The 19,124-nt window shown below is 36.1% G+C and overlaps 1 protein-coding gene and 1 long non-coding RNA gene across 2 annotated transcripts; one reads left to right on the forward strand and one right to left on the reverse strand.

Annotated features, from left to right (window-relative positions):
* The first annotated feature begins 508 nt into the window (after positions 1-508).
* Positions 509-4,615, forward strand: LOC145766046 (uncharacterized). Its single transcript, XM_082577699.1, has 4 exons — positions 509-647; positions 1,367-1,964; positions 2,672-2,717; positions 3,496-4,615. The coding sequence occupies exons 1-4, from the start codon at positions 509-511 to the stop codon at positions 4,027-4,029; spliced, it is 1,317 nt and encodes a 438-aa protein (XP_082433825.1). The 3' UTR covers positions 4,030-4,615.
* Positions 4,616-5,992: 1,377 nt separating this feature from the next.
* Positions 5,993-6,724, reverse strand: LOC145766418 (uncharacterized). The gene is made up of 2 exons (XR_014288717.1): positions 6,593-6,724; positions 5,993-6,164 (listed from the first exon to the last, which is right to left on the reverse strand). It is a non-coding gene; the product is annotated as an uncharacterized LOC145766418 (long non-coding RNA).
* Positions 6,725-19,124: the final 12,400 nt, after the last annotated feature.

A 19,124-nucleotide genomic window follows, 5' to 3' on the forward strand; every position in this document is an offset into this window, starting at 1 on the left:
TATTTGTTTCGTCATACACCAGTCTATGGAATAGATGTTAGAAAGCTCAACAATCCATAGTTATTTCGAAGCAGTCTCTATACCAAGCGAACGAACAGGACATTTAGAAACAGAAAGTTTTGTTAAAAGCTTCGACGTATTAAAATTGTAATTGTTTCACGAGCACAAAGTTGCTCGCTACCATACAGTAGCATTTATTGCGTCATTTTAAACATAAAATAGCACTCAATTTGCTAATTTTCAATAAATTAAAAGAAAACTTCTGAAAAAATTTCAACAGTTAAGAATAAAAACAACAGAGATCTTGATCAAGCAAAGACAACACTGTCAGGATAACTTGATTAATGGTAATATTTTTCATGCAATATCTACGCACAGCAAATAAATCTATGAACTGTATTTCAAAGACATCAAATGCACCAGAAGGTGTAAATTTATTAAGTTGATTTTTGCACAAAATTTTGTTATTCTGTTTTGTTTGGGTCAGTTGTTTGTCACGTTCGTCACCATGGCTTCCGCATACTCCATTGCAAATATATTGGGAGATTCATTCAAACGAGATAAAATACAGAAAGCAGAGGAACCCAATCCAATAAAAAGTTATTCTACAGACGACGAAGAAAACAAGTCTTGGATTTACAAAAAAAGTAAATTTATTTGCGAAAAAAATAGATTTATTATGGTTTTTTAATGCATTGATACTGAACTAATGTTAAAATTAATAATTAATTTAAGAATTAAATAAATAATAATTTAAAGTCAATTAAAAACTTTGTGGTTTGATAGAGAATGTTCCTGTTATATTTACCAAACCAATAAAATTACACTCTGACATTGAAATTATTTTCTTCATGCTAAAATAAGTAAATTTTCTTAAAAACGTTTTAAAGCTTTTTTTTTGTCATTGTACTGACTCGTTCTTGCTTATTCAAAGGATGTCTGTCTATGTCAAATGATTAGAAGCGTAGCTTTTTAGTGATGTTTACCGACAATGGACGTTTTTTTAAGAATATATCACATGAATTTTTGTTTTGTGAAAACCATTGATTTGATAAATACAATCAAAACTAATCAAAAAATAAAGAGCCTAAAATGTAGATACTAAACTCATGTTCAGCAAACAAACGTTTCGAAAACTATACTGTCTTCATCTTCAGTGTTATCTACATTTTGGGCTCTTTATTTTTTGATTAGATTAACCAGGCGTTCCAACAAACAAAACTATTCTTTGTTTTTGAATAGCATAAATAGTTCAAACACGGTTTTACAAAATTAGTCAAGAAGACGCACACGATAACAAATTACCAAACAGGTAATCACATGGAAATGTATAGCGTTAATGAAATTAATATTGTGCTTGCAATAGACTGCTCATCGGACGAACAAGCATCCACGAGTTGTGAAGAGAGTACGGAAAATGATAACCAGATCTCCCGTCAAACATCAATCAATACACCGATGTCGAACAAAAATCAAAATGGCGTGTTGCAGTCATCCACATCAGCCGATCCGAAATTGTCACCTTGCTTCAGTTATCATGATCACTTGATGTATTTGCTGAGTCATTGCAAACAAAACAATCAGACGACGTTTTATGACGCAAACAAAGCAAAAGACGCAACTCCAGAAAACGCAGTCGCAAGAAATCCTAAACCACAGGACATCACAGACAACCATATCGATTCCACATCCAATGAAAGAGATTTTTTGCTTTCTCATCCTGATATTGTCCCAACGTCACAAACTAGATCGAGTGACAAAGCGGCCGAAGCGACTCGTGACGTCACCGGCTCGTCACCAGTTGCAATTCACACGTCATCAGCAACAAATCAACCTCCGCAAGTTCAAACCAATCCGCAACTAAAGAGGAAGCAAAGACGGTACCGCACGACGTTTAGCGCTTTCCAGCTGGAAGAATTGGAACGTGCGTTCCACAAAACTCACTACCCTGATGTTTTTACCAGGTGAGAAATGTTACATCTATTAAGTTAAGTTAATCTACGGACCAAGGAGCGGATTTAGCAAGCAGCCGGGTGGATGATTGAAAGGCAAAAACACAATGATGTGCCATGGGTTCATTAATCCGACATTGCAAATACACTATGGATAGGCAAAGGTATTTTCTGTATTTTAGAAGGTAATCGCCCCAATCGCCTCTTGGATCCGTCACTAAGTTATCAGAAAAATGTTGAGTAGCTTCAAAGGACATCAGTTCGATACCGCTCAACAGCACGTAGTTATGTTTTGGCGAGACTAATAATGTCATAATATGAGAAACACTGACTCGATGAGTGTAATAAGTAAACAAAATCAGTCAGGTTCGGAAGCTTGTATAATTTATCGATAAAGCTTTCGCCACCGTAAAGGAGGCTTCTTCAGTATCTTATTTAAATAGAATTTGAACGTAGTCTTTTTATTACTTTCAACTATCCGTTTTGTTACTTCAATGCATTGTTCGTATCGATACCTATGAAAAGTATTGTTATTTTTGTTATTGTTATGTATTATGTTACAACAATACACGTATTATGTTACACGTGCCGGATAATGCAGCCATGCTTTCAAAATCACATGATCTTGGCGATCATCAGTATTTAATACAAAGCTACTCAATGCTGAATCATATTAGGCTACTAGCTTCTCACTTTACAACTAGTTTTTGTTTTCCTAGGGAAGAACTGGCTTCAAGGGTGGATCTCACAGAAGCAAGAGTTCAGGTAAGGATTCATTGAAGGATTAATCAAAATAAACTTCAAATTTGAATAACTACTGACGAAGCCGCCATTACGGCGACGAAAGCTCTATAAAGAAATTTTATTTATTGCCAGACCTGCTTTTTTATTTACTGATATTATTCGTTTTACTGCATCCAACATGGTTCCTAATAAAATTTAAATCTGCAATTCTCCCAACAACGAGAAGCCAGAACGAAGGTTTAAGAAACACCAGAAACACTTCATTACTAATAAATTAATTCTTTGCATTTCAAATAGGCTCGAAAATATATAAAACTAAATAGGCTACTTTCAAAGGTAAGTCGTTTATTCACCAACTAACTTTCTTGTCGTGATATCTGCTATTCTTAAACTTCCATAATTTGCTGGGTTTTTTATTGTTTTATTACTATCAGACAAAAATATCCACATTCGAATAATAAAATCTAATTTAAATAAACAAACTGTTGATAATTCTAAAAATAAAAGTATGATTAAACATAAGCATTGTGGATAAACATGTTTTAGTTTCTAATGCCTTTGATGAAGCAAACTTGTAACTTTAGCGCTAAGTCTTCTGGGTTGATTTTTTTGGGTGTGATGTTAGATTCTTTTGGGACTGAGAGAATCTTCTTGAAAAATGTAGTTCAATGTTGTAGCAAAGTTATTCTTATTGAACACACATAGAAGAATGGGTTGTAGAAATAGTTGGAGTCGCAATCTACAGTACATTACATTGCCATTACATTACATTGTAATATACATTACTTTGCTTTTGCAGGTTTGGTTTCAAAATCGTCGAGCAAAATGGCGGAAGCGTGAAAAGCAAGGAATTTTTGACGTCATCAGCGGAGGCGTCGGTAGTATGACGTCATACCCAGTGCTACAGCCCGGATATGCTGATCACGTCATGCTGCAACGAATGTACGGACGCACGCTCTTCAATTGTGACGAAAACAGACGCATCAGCACAGACGCGACATCTAGCGTCAACTGTTCAAACCAGTGGCAGCTCGCTTTGGCCACTGCCGCTTTACAACGAATGCGAACCAGCACATCGAGAATTCCGTTGCATTTTCCCGGGTTTGGAGCACCCAGAATCTCGTTAAACAATATTTTCACTTCGGGGTTAGCCTCGCTTCGAACACCGGGATCCTTTCTAAATGGAATGGCCATACCTAAACCTGCTCATGGTAGCTTCTTCACCTCATCAGACATTTCCGGATCCACTTCATTTTCCAACAATGACACAAAACTTGTTACAACTAAGTCATCGGAAGCAGATTTGCCATTAACTTTTGCTTCGTCACCATAAAGTTTGACAGCAATCACAGAGAAAATGTTCGATTCCTGGTTGGCAAATGCATTTCCGATTTTCAAAGCGCAGAGTTTTAATATGTTTTGAAAGGTAATTAAAACAAAGTACCGGTAACACAATACTAAAACCTGAAAGCTTTGTGGGCACTAGGCAAGACATTGAAAACTCATTTTGGGGGATTTTAAAACCTTGTAAAACTAGCTTTTAAGTTGTTGTACTTGGCAAAAAGTGCTTTTTCTTCGTTGTGCAATGTTTAGCAACGGTGCTAGCTGCCCACATAGCAAAATTCACCGTTTTTACATTGATTCGACGTCTGCAAACGTATATTTGCTGTCTGGGTGGGTGTAGCTCCATGCAGCACAAAGATAATATTTTAATAACTTTATTGTCTGTCTGCTTTCCTGATGTGGGTTGTGTTGCTAAATTTGAAATGTTTTCGCTAGGCCGACACTGCCTTTTGTCCATGCAATCGCAAACGAAGCATTAAAATGCCAACTTTTGCAAGCTGGAAAAAGAATCTGTTTCAAAAGTCTTTTTCATTGTATCAACGATTGCACTGCTGCTTTTCTCTATCTTGTAATAAGTGAGATTATGACGTCGGGTAATCATTGTAAAAATTGTTAATGATGTATTTGCTTGATCACTGCCATAGCCCTTTACAGCTGTAGCATTAAAAAACACACAAAATGGTGTTAGCCTTCTTGGTTTCATGAATTGCTTTTTGGAAAGAACCAAGTAGACTTATATCAAATTGAGCAGACTAAAGTGTAGTCTTAGTCTTCTACAAAGTTCAGAATATTTTATCCTATTTCTAAGTTACTTTATAGGGGAGATGTGGGACCAATGATACAAGGGGACCAATACAACACAGCTCGTTTTTGATCCCTACTAAAAATTAACTTTTTTTTTGGTAGTTATTGGAACGAGATTACATAAACCTTCTTTGCCACGAGGTTTGAAAGTTAGGTTGTTGCAAATGCAGAAATGAGAGACAAAAGTATGTTTTTGGCAGGCAAAAGTAAAATGTAGTACTTCTGGAAAACTTTCAATATTATGTTCAAGTGTTTAAATAGCAAATGCTAAGTTTTTCATGTACTAGGTAGGAAGGTATTTTACAATATTGGTAGGCTTTATGAGAAATAATAAGTCGAGTTTTGTGAAACCATCGTTTAATTCAAAGTTTTTGAGTTGGGGGAGTTTTGAGATACTGTTAATTGAGACCATGTCTCAAAGGTCCCTGTCTGAATTTGAAAGTATTTTTTGCAGAATATGCCTATGTTAAAGCCATCCGAAGGCTTAAAAAGAAATTTTTCAAATGAAGCTTCAAATAATGCTTTGCATGACATTGTTTAATATTTGAATAAGTTTCAGGGAATGCTGGAGTAGCAGACATTGTATAGGTTCCTGTATTTTTACTGATAATATCATACTAAATAATCCAAAGCTAAAAACAAAAATATATTGAACTGCAACATGACTACTGAGGACAAGGCAAAGATGGATGAGTTACTAAAAGGAATGGAAGAGATTATGAAAAGTCAAAAAAGGTATGAGCAAAAGTATGCTATGGTCCAAACCACTGCTGCACCCCCTGCTGTTGCTGTGTCTTCATCTTTTACAGATGGACTTCAGCAGGCCCAACACTTGGAGCTGACGGAGCTATCCAAACAAGTTTATGCTCTTCAAGAGCAAGTTTGGGAACTCCAACGCTCCGTATACAGGACAGAGCGCAAGCTAGATGACCTGGAGCAGTATGGGCGAAGCAATTGCCTCATACTTCATGGATGTACTGACGCCCCAAACAAGGGAAGTAATGTAGATTACTCGAAATATGTGGTAAATAAGATTAATCAAGTAGTTAAACCAACTAACTGCCTTACTGTGAGTGACATAGACGCATGCCACCCCTTGCCATCTAAAAAACTCAACAAACCAATAATTATTAAATTTGTTAGAAGGATGACAAGGGACGAAATTTTTTATTCAAAAAGCAAATTAAAAACTGATTCTGATGGTCCTAAACTATCGATCACAGAGTCCTTGACCAAACGACGTCTGTCATTACTTCGTCAAGCGAGAGAGGCTTTTGGTTTCAAGGACGTCTGGACATCCAAAGGAACAGTGTGGTGCTTCTGGAATAACAAAAGGCAAGTGATAGATGATTTTTCAGATATTGCAAAAATTTTTAACCATGCATCTTAATCTATTTTGTTAGGCTATAACATTATGCAATTTTCAATTATCATTTGAAGCTAAACAAATCATATGATATTTACCAATGACAATAAAACCAAACTCAGGAACCTTTTTACTTTATGCATTCTCTTAAACCTTAGCTTAGCTATCTTTTAAGCTTAGCTTTAAACCAACCCTATCTTATACCTTTTTGTTTTTCAATTCCTTGTTTATACATGATAATAAAACCAAAATGTAACTATTGTTCAAAAACAATCAGAAAAAATCAAAAATATATTAAGTGTTTAACTTGTCCCATTGAAGTTCATGTCAAATGTTGTAAAAAAAGTGCAAATTATCATGACATACAAAATTGGACATGTACCTTGTGCAGTAACTGGAATCCCCCTTTTGTCCATCTATCCAACGCCGAATTAATTACACTGGTTGAAAGCCACAGTGTATCAACAAATCTTACCTTCAAGCCTGATCAATTGAATGATATGTTTGCTAGCACATCTTACACAAATAACAATGACATAGATGACCTTTTTATGCCTAACATATCTGAAACATATGTAGACTCAACAACTGTTAACAAACTAAAAATGGACTGCTCACTGGGGCCAGTGTTCTCTTCATTATGCATCAATGCTCGATCTATTGTTAATGTAAAAAATTTCACCAAACTTGAGGCCCTACTGATGTCTATAAACATCAGTCCTGATTTAATTTCTGTAGTCGAAACATGGATTCAGCCTAATTCAAAAGGTCCTTACTTAAACCTACCGGGCTATACATTCATATCAAATGCTCGAAAAAACAGTCGCGGTGGAGGAGTAGGAATATACTTAAAAAGTGATATTATGTATACCAAGCGTGATGACCTAACCATTATGAAAGAAAAAGTATTTGAGTCTATTTTTATTGATATTTTTGTTGGTGGTAAACAAGTGACCTGTGGTAGCATTTATCGAGCACCTGTATTGGAAGCTAAGTCAAATTTGGATTTTCTTGATCTTCTTAGTGAGTGCATAAATAACATAGGTACATCAAAACAATGCTATATAATGGGAGATTTTAATTATAATCTATTGGATTATGAAAACATCAATGTAGGCAATTTTACAGACTTGATGTTTTTAAATTCTTTTTACCCACTAATTAATAAACCTACCAGAATAACTGACACCAGTGCAACAGTCTTAGATCAAATATGGTCCAATGTGCAAACAGGTAATGAAACTCGCTGTGGAATTCTAATTAATGAAATCTCAGACCACTTCCCAGTTATGTATTGTACTAACATTGGAAAACCCTCAGTTACATGTCATCAATATACCAGATCATTTAATCTCTCAAACATACAAAATTTCTCAAATGCTCTGGAAAATATGGACATCACTTGTTGCTTAAATCAAACTGATGCTGATGAAGCTTATGAGTCATTCATAGGAGAATATACCAGTCAATTTAATAAGCATTTTCCTTTGAAAAAAACACCTTTAAAAAAGAATAATTCTTGGTTTGATAAAGAACTACTACATCTATTACGAAGAAAAGAGCGTTTGTTTAAAAAGTACATATCAAATAAAACTATTCACTCCAAACAGAACTACACCTCTGCAAGAAACTTATACTTCCATACAGTTCAGCAAAAAAAGAAGGAATTTTATAAATCCGAATTTGAAAAGCAAAAGTTTAATATGAAAGCTACTTGGCGAACAATCAACAATCTATTAGGTAAATCCCAGTCTAAGACTAACCATGGCATTAAAATAAATGATAGTACAGTCACTGACAGATTAACTATTGCAAATCACTTCAATGATCACTTTTCCTGTGTTGCCCATTCCCTTACAAAAAAAATTCCCAAATCAAATACAATATTTTCAACATATCTTGATTCTCCATGCTCTGAGACAATTTATATTTATCAAACTACTTTAAATGAAATAAGCAATATTATTCATGCAATGCCAGCAAAAACTAGCAGTGGCATCGATGAAATACCATCCATAGTTGTAAAGTCAACCCCAAACAACATACTGCATGCTTTAACTCATATATTTAACTTATCTTTAACGAGTGGAAAATTCATAAATTCATTTAAGTTGGGGAAGGTGATACCTATCTTTAAAAAGGGTAGCTGCAAAGATTCAAACAACTACAGACCAGTCAGCCTACTACCTGTTTTTTCAAAGATATTAGAAAGACTCATGTACAACAGATTATACTCGTTTTTAATTAGACATAAATTTTTCTATAACAATCAATTTGGTTTCAGAAAAAATCAGTCCACAAGCCATGCTGCTTCAATGCTAATAGATAGTATCACTAGTATACTCAATGACAACCACCCTGCATTAGGAATCTTTCTTGATTTATCTAAAGCATTTGACACCATTGACCATAAAATATTGCTAGCTAAATTATATCATTTCGGAATAAGAGGCGTGGCCTATGATTGGTTCATGAGTTACCTGAGTAATAGAAAACAAAGAGTGGTTTTCAATGGCACACTATCTTCTAATGTTAACAACATATCTTTGGGTGTCCCACAAGGGTCTATCTTAGGCCCTCTTCTATTCCTGATTTATGTAAATGACTTTCCTAACTGCCTTCAACACGGAACTGCAATTATGTTTGCAGATGACACCACCATTATATATAAAAATAAAACCGTTTCTACGGTATATGATACGGCAAATCAAGAACTTGTATGCATAGATCAATGGCTATCAACAAATCGATTGTCTCTAAATGTCACCAAAACCAAACATATATTATTTTCAAGTCAAGGAAGCAAGACACCATCATACCACCCACCCTTGAATATTCGAAAAAGCAACATAGAACAGGTTGCCTCAATAAAGTTTCTGGGAATAATGGTAAACGAGCATTTGTCATGGAAATCTCATATGGAAATCTTGCTTCAAAAAATAAGATCAACACTCTGCGTGACAAAAAAAATTAAGCCTTTCCTAAACAAACAAGCACTTCTCTCCATTTACCATTCTCTAGTTGAGAGTCAGATATTATATTGCATCTCAACGTGGTGTCATGATAACAAAACTATATTGCAAAAGCTACAACGTACATGCAATAACTTTCTTCGTACTGTATTTGACATTGACCGCAGAGAAAGCATAAAAGGTGTAATGGAACTCAATAATTTAAAATCAATTAACCACATGAAAACTACAGAGATTGCAACTTTCATGTTTAAATATTCAAAAAAGCTGCTTCCCACAACATTCAATGATATACTTATGTGTAAACAATCAAGTAGCCTAACAACAAGAAGTAATTCTCCTTATATTCCGATATATTGCAGAATTAACACTTGCAAACAATCAATACGGTACATGGGGCCAACAGTTTGGAACAAGCTTCCCCCTACTATAAGAAATGAATGTAAAACTGTAAAAGGCTTTAAATCAAAAATAAACAAGCTAAATCTTCCTTGAAATAATCCCATCTAAGTATTACATCATGCACCAAACATACTAATATATAAATATATATATATTTTTTTTTTTTGCCCAGCAATGATAAGCCAATGTGTGTAGATTTATTAGCAAAATAGTAAGATTGTAAGTACTCCTACTGGCCTTCTGGTTCTTGTGTTTTTTTGTCCACAGAAGTTCTACAGAGTCTGCAGAAGTTTTTCCATCCTTTTTGACCAATCTCCATCTTTCGGTGAAGCGGTGGCCATGTGCTCCAACCAGTTGTTTTTATTTCAATATCTTGGACTGGATCGTCATGCTATTGTCTGATTGTTTATCTATGTTTTTTAACGTAATATGCCAAATTGGATATTTTTTGTCACTTTAATATGGTTTAACGTGTAAAACATACGGTAACCCAAATTTATCATATTACTGGGACATACCACTACTACATCCCAGCTGGCGATGCCTGTCATTTTTGCATTAGTACAACGTTAGCCAACGTTGGATCGGTGTGGAAGTGGCGAGTTTAGCTGACTGGGGTCTAAAATTATCGCTTTATCAACGCAACTTTTATCAAAGCACGCTTGATATCTTTAAGACATAACTTCCCTGGGTATAATTGAATTTCCGCAAGATGATGATGTTGTTTTTTGCTAGTTTGTTTTTTGTCATTGTTTCATGTCGTCAAGTTATAGCCTATCTATTTTGTGAGTCGTGCAAGGCCTGGTGCGTTGCGCTTGAAATGGCTTTGCCCGTGGTAGGATTTCTTTGTGGGGTTTTCTTTGCCTGCCTTGCTCTTTGCTATGAGCTAAACGCATCAAGACGTGTTCCCCTTACGACCATCAGCACTCTTGATAACGCACCATGGCCGATCTTCATAGCAACTGTCCATACAAATCTTCAATATATCAGCTAAAGTTATGTAGGCTAATAAAGTTATAGCCTATAGGCTATATGTTTATTTGTTTTGTAACATTTTTTATTTTTTTAATTTTCCCTTTATATCTTAAATTTTTCTGAAGGTGTTGCGACCGTGCCAAATTTTTTTCAACTCAATAACTTACTTCGATCACAAGCACGTTTTAACGTTCGCGTTTTGTCGCTTCTACCTTTTTCTTGACCTTTGCTATGTTGATGTGTATTGTTTTGATATGATGGTCAGAAATAAAAAAACAACTGAACTGAACTGAACTGAACTTATCTGTGAGAAAAGCTGCCAAAAACATAAATTTGATCATACCACTCTTGGCAGATACTTGAAGGATGGATGAAAAATGAGCCATTTTCTGAAGTGTTGTCACACTTCATTAAATTTATGAATTTCTCCAAATCAATCTAGGTATTTCTGGAAACGTAGCCTACAATGTGAGAATTCTGTAACTTCTGATGAGCATCACCAAACAGGAGAAATTGAGCCTTGTACCTCAGCTTCCTTACAAAAAAATGATTCGATTTTGTTATCTTCAATACGGCCATATCCAAAAGCAGTTGCAAAGGGAAGAAAGAGAAAATCACGAAGACGTAAATCAGTTGTGAAAATCTTCAGAATCTAACACAAGCAGTGTTGTGGAAGTTCATCTAGAAACTGACGTTGAGAGTGTTTGCACCGATACCAGTGATGTTTCATGTGAAGAAAATGCATTGCAAAATATAATTCCTGATTGTCTTTCTACTGGAACCTATGTAGTGGCCAAAGTTCATGCAAATGCAGATGTTAAATTTAAACATTTCATCGGCCGGCTAGCACATGGACCTGATCAAGATAATGACTATGAAATGGAGTTTTTAAAACTAAATTGAGAAAACATCGGACAAAATGAAGGACTGTTTTGTGTTCCCAGGAAATGAAAATGTGGCTTATGTGTCTCATTGTGATATTGTATGTCTTCTGCCAGACCCAACCTCTGTTGCCAAAACGAAACGCTTGTCTGGTGTTTTGAAATTTGCAATAAACTTGTCACAATATCACATTGCTGTCTGTGACGACCCCTCCCCAGCCAACTGTTACTGTTTAAACAATTTTGTATTGAATCAGCTTGTTCGTTCTTCCATCTGTCCATGTTCGTTCTAGAAACTTCTTGTTCTTTGCTTTTACACGAAATGCAATCTTTCTTCAGAAAAAGTACAGTTTTTGTGTAAGTAGTAAACCTGTCTCATTGGTCCCATTGGTGTGTTGCAAAGGTCCCACCCAGGTGGGACCAATGATACAAAAAAGTTACCTTTTAAAAAGTGAAATAATTTTTTAATCTGTGGTCCAATCCAAAGCCTTAGCTATGCATAAATACAGTAAGAAGATGTGCTTCCCTCAAACGCTTAAGTACCGGTAGCCCTGTACTGCGAAAATCACGCGCGACAACGGAAAAAATACCCATTTTGTTTCATTGGTCCCACATCTCCCCTACTGTATTTTTATTAAGTTATTATCTGTGACCATATTAGCCTGCAGCGAAAGGCTACATGTTTGGTCGATAACATAGCAGAGGTTTAAAAAAGGGAAGACAAAAAGACAGAATTTAGGCTACCCATACTTAGCCTTAGTGAAATAGCCTACTTACGTTTCATGATTTTGAGTCATGTTTTGACCCTATCCTTACGCCATGTTTTGAGTCCTTCAATCTAGACTACTGTAGATGAACGATTTACCGCTGAAATGGTTTTTGCTACGATTGTGATTGTGCCATACCGGTACATGGCCATTGGGAGGATATTTTGGACCCGGTGCCAATGAGATCTTCGGCCTCATATCAAGGCACTTCTAAGAAAAACGCACAATGTTCAAAAAATACACGGTGTTTTTTCAAATTCCCGGGCTCTTTGAAAAAGTTCCGGGCTCCTAAAATTATTCCGGGCCCGTATTCAAAAGTAGCCCCTGGACTTCCCTGTCAACGCTACTGGTGCCATAGAGAGAGAAAAGTAAAGATGGAAAGAGAGAAAAGTAACTTTATTTGCTAATTAGTCTTTTGTTAGCTAGGAGTAGCAAAAAGACCGTTTGGTTTGTTGGTCATTTAGTCAACTGCTCCCTTAGTGTTATACAATGGAAGGACCCGGCAGAGTGCCGATTTTTCCATTTTAGTAAATATTTTTCGAAATTTTTAAGTTACAAAAACATTTTTTTTTGGTTAATTGAAGGGTAACCTTAGTGACCACTCACCTTCACCATCAAGGGTAACCATTCACCTTCATATCCCAAAAAGATAATTAATTTAATATAGCATGCAGCCTATGTGTACTGTGTAGGCTACTATGCCGATAAAATAAAAAAGTCGATTGGTTCAACTCTCCCACTGACGGCCTTTGAGTCATTGCATAGTAGGCTAAAGCTATAAAAAAACTAAAGATCTAATACGAAATAAATCATTCAGTATTAGTTAGTAGGCCTACACAGTCTTACATTGTCACTTGTTAGATTCACTTTCTCACCATCAAACTCAAAATGATGGGCCCAATAGTTTTTCGACCTAAACAGTGGTTTAACGCTTTTTAAATAATTATAAACAGACATAACTAAGCAACAACACTACATTTAACATTATAAAAACAAAAAACAACAAGCGAACGTTTTCGGCTAGTCATATAGCCCTTTTCAAGCCTATAAGAAAAATACATTATCGAAAGAAATGCTTTTTTTCTTATAGGCTTGAAAAGGGCTATATGACTAGCCGAAAACGTTCGCTTGTTGTTTTTTGTTTTTATAATGTTAAATGTAGTGTTGTTGCTTAGTTATGTCTGTTTATGGTTTAAAAGAGTTACCTCTCTACCCAAATTGTATTTTAAATAATTACAATCAAAACGCTTTTTCTGCAGTTTGAGTTCACTTCAAGCAGTAGGCTAGTGTAGAAGAGGAAGTTGCCCTTTTAAACATTGTTTGACATCAAAATAATTGAATCAATATCATAAGTACTGTTATCATTACTAACCCATTATGATGGCGTCATACACGTTTCAGAAGTGAAGTTTTGTGTTCATAATTCCTCTCTGGCACCTCTGCAGTTGATGAACATTTGATGTTATTCTGGTCAATTGCAAGCGTTTTTGATTAATCTTGGCCTATAACAAAATATTGTTTTTCATATGTAAAACCATTAGCCTAGTATTGAGGAGAATTGAGCCATTGCCTGCCTAACTATTTAAAAGCCGTGCTTCTTTCCTAGGCACCAACGGATCAACTCTCCCTATAACCCCTTTGTTCGGTAAAACTAGAGATTCTCATTAAAACAGCGCTACAAAGTTGAAGATAGGCCTACTTACCGTGATAAAAAGGCATCACATGACAATATATTACACATTTTACAAGGAAACTAACTGCTACTACTTTGTGACTATTTTAAGACGTAATAGGCTACTTGTAGGTACATCAGAAATTAACTTTTAGCTATGATTTTCACATTGTTCTACTTTAACGAGCTATTGACTACAACATTAATCAAGTCAAAATGGCAGTAGGACATGACATGACTTTTACACCTTCTAACATGACATGAATGTTACATAGGAAAGGATCCCAAATATTAAATTTCAATACTTTAAAATACATTTTTTTGGATAGATTAACCTTCCTTGCGGCTCGCAACTCTTATGGGTCTCCCCTAATGTTTTGAAAATTTTATTCACTTTGTTGTTAGGCCTATGTGGAACTATCAAAACAACTAAACTTAACATGTCTTGACCGCAGACCACCTGTTTCATGGATCTCCTTATCAGAGACTCTCAATATTATTAGGCCTACAACTCTAAAATTTTCCGGTGGATTTTTTTGAGAAGAAAATGACAAAAAGGCTTTTTCATGTCTCAAGATATGTTTACCAAGGTTTTTCTGTGTTGACGCAGAGCCAAGGTGGACAATCAGTTGGGCTATATAGGGCGGCTTATCAATTTACAAGGCCAACAACGTGTAGGCTAAAAGATAGCCTATCAATAGCGTGATTTTTACAAAAGCCGAACAATTTTATAGAAAGAATTTAATGTTGGCTTTAGCTTGAAAAAAATTAAACAAACGTTGCACAATGGCCTTTTTTTTGGAAATTTAAAGATAATCCATTCTGCCTTCTCTCAGGCCTCAGCATGATACGAATTCAACTTTTATATAGCATCTGGTCCATCACTAGCTTAATTGGCACCGAAAATAGTAGTTTAGAACAATTTGGGCGTTTTTAAAAAATCTGACAAAAGTGTTTCAAGTTTTGCAATTTTTATTTGGCAGGAGGAGTTTGTTTGGAGACGACAACTGGAAACACGACATTTTACATTGTAAATAAAGTAAATGCATGGGCGCCGATCCCTATAGGACTGCGGGGACATTTCCCCACCATCTTTTTACATGTCCCGGCCATCTTTTTACATTATTTTTATAACGTAAAAGGGAAATTATTAACCGAATGTCACAATTTTATTAGTCAGACGTTTAGAGGAGACAGCATTTTTATTTTATGCGAGGAAACCCCGACCGTAATAGAAATGTTTTATTGTGCGGAGAAATTACTCATTTCACCAGCCAGCTCGTGTTCAGCTGAACGGTCATTTTCAGCTTTGCGACGTGTCAAAACTTGGTTATGATCTATCATAACACAGAAACGGCTAAACCATGCAATGGTCTGCCATGTGCACAACAAAGTTTTGAATTCGATCAATCTCCACGACCTCTCCAAGGATTGTTTTTTTATTCGCGGAGACTCGTTGCCGAGTGTTTGGACGTCTGTCACGTCTGTTGTCCAATGCTGACACTGACAATTAAAATATATATACATCGCATTAGAATTGTACCTACTGTATTTGTTTGTTTGTCATAACAGACCCCCGATCTTTCTAGTTCGCTTCGCTCGTCGCCCCTTTCTACCTTTCCCAGTAAATGTCCCCACCAATTTTAGAGAGCGATCGGCGCCCATGAGTAAATGATAAATTTCTGAGCTTTCTTTGGTTCAAAAATATATTTTATTTTGAAACATTGTCTATTTGAAGATTTATTTAGTTGCATTTGCTTTTATATGCGTTTTAATAGCCCAGCGCAGTTGGGAGTTATTTTCGATTTGACAATCTTTTTTGCACAATGTTTGAAGAAAGTTAGGGTTTTATCTGGCAACCTTGGTTTCATCTGTGATGAAGCATTTTCGAAAGTTTTCCAGAAACCCAGAAAGGAGACCAGTGGTCTCAACTTTCAACCTCTTTTAGTGTCAGGGCAAGCCACATTTAACGACAAAAAGTTGTCAAAAGCTGCTTGAAGGCAAAGCAGGGCTATGCACCAAAAGACAAGAAAGTTTTCAAGTTTATTTTGTACTCTTCTGATAAATAAATACCGTATAACATACGGTAAGATTCAATCAATCATATGACCTATTGCTGACAGGTAATAACACTGCCAATCTTGGTTCCAGTAATATGTTATTGTAAAATAGTTATAAACTAGACCAGGGTTTCACAAAGTTTGTATCGCGAGAAGGTTGCAAGTGTGGTGATTCAAATGTCGCAGCTGTAGCGCATAGTAGTTTGATTGCTTTTATGTTACCATAGGATCGAAAATTAATTATCGTACGTAAGATAATAATAATAATAATGTATTCTGGTCCAGTACACATGGTACTACAGAGAAAAACATTAACATACTCGCAGATAACAATTGATAAGAAAACATAAATAAATAAAAATAAGAAAATTTTGAAGAGAAAACAAAAATCACAAGGAACAAAAAAGATAAGACACAATCATAAATAGTTTTCGACACGTCGCTTAAATGTCGCAATAGACATACTATTGACTACAGCATATGGTAAATTGTTCCAAGTATCGACTACTCTATTGGCAAAGGAAAATTTACGGCAGTTCAGTTGAGCAAACTGTTTATGCAATTTAAAATTATGGCCTCTGGTTGAATTAGAGTTAAAAAGGAAATATTTGGAACATGGTGATACCGAAACATTGTGTACTAATTTAAAAACTTCTGTCAAATCAAAAATTAATCTCCGTTTTTCCAACGAGAGAAGGTCTAGTTCAAACAGTCTTTGTTCATTGGTTAGGTTTTTCAGTCCATGAATGCATTTTGTTGCTCGTTGTTGCACCCTCTCTAGCAAATCAATGTCCCGAACAGAATGGGGATTCCAAGCCGCCACTGCAAATTCCAAGTGGGGCCTGATCAACTGTTTATATAATCTTAAAAAGACATGCTTGTCCCTGCTGACCAGTGTTCGTTTTAAAACACCCAGGACCATCTCCGCCTTTTTAACTGCATACGAGACATGGGTGGATGTTTTAAGATCAGTCGTTATCATAACGCCCAAGTCTTTTTCACTCTTTTTAGGGGCAATTGGCATGTCACCTAGAACATACTGATGCTCTAAGTTGCCATGACCAAAGTGCAGAGTGGAGCACTTGTCAACATTAAACTGTAGTTGCCAGGATTCAGACCAGTCCATTAACAATTTCAAGTCCGTTTGTAGCAGGGATGAGGCAAGATCGGGATCATCCCTGCTCAATTCAAGATGCTTGATCATTAGACCAATGCCAACTAATGTCAAACCCCTAAAAAAGACTATTTATGCAAAAAACAGGTATTGTAGACTACACCTTTTATGTTGCAGTAAAAGTAAATAGGTACTTTTACTTGTGCATACTGTACTGGTATTGATTAAAATAAGAAGTGGCTATTTTCCCACACTTAATGCCATGGCTACAATCAGGTGTTGCCAGAGTTAGGATCAAAGTTAGGAAGGGTTAAGGTAAGGGTTAGAGTTACAAATAAGATTGAGGTTTTAATCTTTGCCCAGGAGTCAGGACTAAAAAAATTTCCAAAATACGAGTTTTTGTTTTCAACAGCTTTAAACTATTCTCAAATTAGGGCAGAATTCCTTATCTGGCAACACTATTGAGGCTATTATTACACTACATGGTGTAAATATAGCCACATCCTTTAAAATACGGTAAGGCAGTGGCTGGCTATTTGACCGGTTCCGGTCTTTGAATCTGAAACACTATTTGACCGGTCATGACGTCACTATACAGGCACTTTTTTTCTTTTTCATAGCGAAAGATGAGAAGCGCCTATATAAGTTCTAAATACTATAATTTTATTCAACTCGATGTGTGGCGCGTACGATACTTCTCCAACTCCTATTCTAGAGGGAATGAGTTCGATACGGGTGCAACCTAGTTCGTACCCTCAGTTTGTACCCTGAAAAGATCAAGAGAAAAAATTAAAAAAGCCAAAGTCGCTGATCGCAGTTTAATAGCACAAAGCCGAAGTCGTTGATCAGAGTTTCCTCAAACAACTCGAGGGTTAGGGTTAGCGGAAACTGCGGAAAAATATTTGCGGAAACTGCGATCAGCGAGGGTGAGGGTTGGAGAGCATAGATTGCTCGATGGTTAGAGTTAGGGTAAGCAGAAACTGCGGAAAAATGTTTGCGGAAGCTGCGATCAGCGAGGGTTAAGGTTAGAGCATAGATTAGGCTACTCTATGGTTAGGGTAAAGGTTGGTGGAAACTGCGGAAAAATGTTTGCATAAACTGCGATCAGCGAAGGTTAGAGCAGTGGTTCTCAACCTGGGGTTCGCGGACCCCTTGGGGTCCGTGAGAAAGCATTTGGGGGTCCGTGATTACCTTGATGAATTTTGGACTATATGCAATTATGCATGCATTTGATGAATTTTGTTCTATATGCACGGTTGGAGCACCAGCTATGCTCTGGAACAAATCCGGATTTGCTGCTTTAGTAAATAACGAAGCTCCTCGTGTGGTTTTTACCCATTGCTTCTTGCACAGGTACGCCTTAGCAGCAAACATTTTACCAGCAAGTCTCAAAGAAATTCTAACGAATTACGTGAAAGTCGTTAATTTCATCAAAAGCAGAGCTGTAAACCACTGTACTTTTAAAGCGCTCTGTCAAGAAGTGGGGTCAGATTACGAAGTACTTTTGTATAATTCTGATGTAGGCCTACGTTGGTTATCTAGAGGAGAAGTTTTGAAACGACTGCAGCAGCTAAAAATGAAGTATATATATCATATGTCAACTCTTTTGAATGCAAAAGGAAGTCCCCTCTCAAAATTGTTTGAGTGTAAAAGTTTTCTATACGGCATGGCCTACTTAGCCGATATTTTCTGTCATATTATGATATTAACAATGTTAATCGTGGAATTCAAGGACCAGGTGTGACAATAATTGATGCAGCTGAAACACTGAAAGCGTTTTTAGCCAAGTTGCCGGTTTGGAAACGCAGATTGGAAGCAGGTAATTACGCTAACTTTCCAATGTTAGAAGATCTTATCTTGATGGATGAAACTCAAAGAGAATGTACTCTTTTGATCTCTATGAGAGAAAAATTTTGCGCACACTTTGAAACCCTGCAAATCTCATTTCAACGTTATATTAATTTAGAACACCTGCCGAACGAAGTTGAAACATGGAGTCGAAATCCTTTTCTTTTTGACTTGAACAACATTAGCGATGACGATCTCAGTAAAGATGACCTAATTGATTTGA

This window comes from Aplidium turbinatum, chromosome 3 (genome assembly GCF_918807975.1).
Source record: "Aplidium turbinatum chromosome 3, kaAplTurb1.1, whole genome shotgun sequence".
NCBI classification, from domain to species: Eukaryota; Metazoa; Chordata; class Ascidiacea; order Aplousobranchia; family Polyclinidae; genus Aplidium; species Aplidium turbinatum.

Coding starts and splice junctions, on each gene's coding strand:
- LOC145766046 (XM_082577699.1), top strand. CDS start 509: ATGGCTTCCGCATACTCCATTGCAAATATATTGGGAGATTCATTCAAA. Junction 648..1,366: donor GTCTTGGATTTACAAAAAAA/GTAAATTTATTT, acceptor TGCTTGCAATAG/ACTGCTCATCGGACGAACAA. Junction 2,718..3,495: donor TCACAGAAGCAAGAGTTCAG/GTAAGGATTCAT, acceptor TTGCTTTTGCAG/GTTTGGTTTCAAAATCGTCG.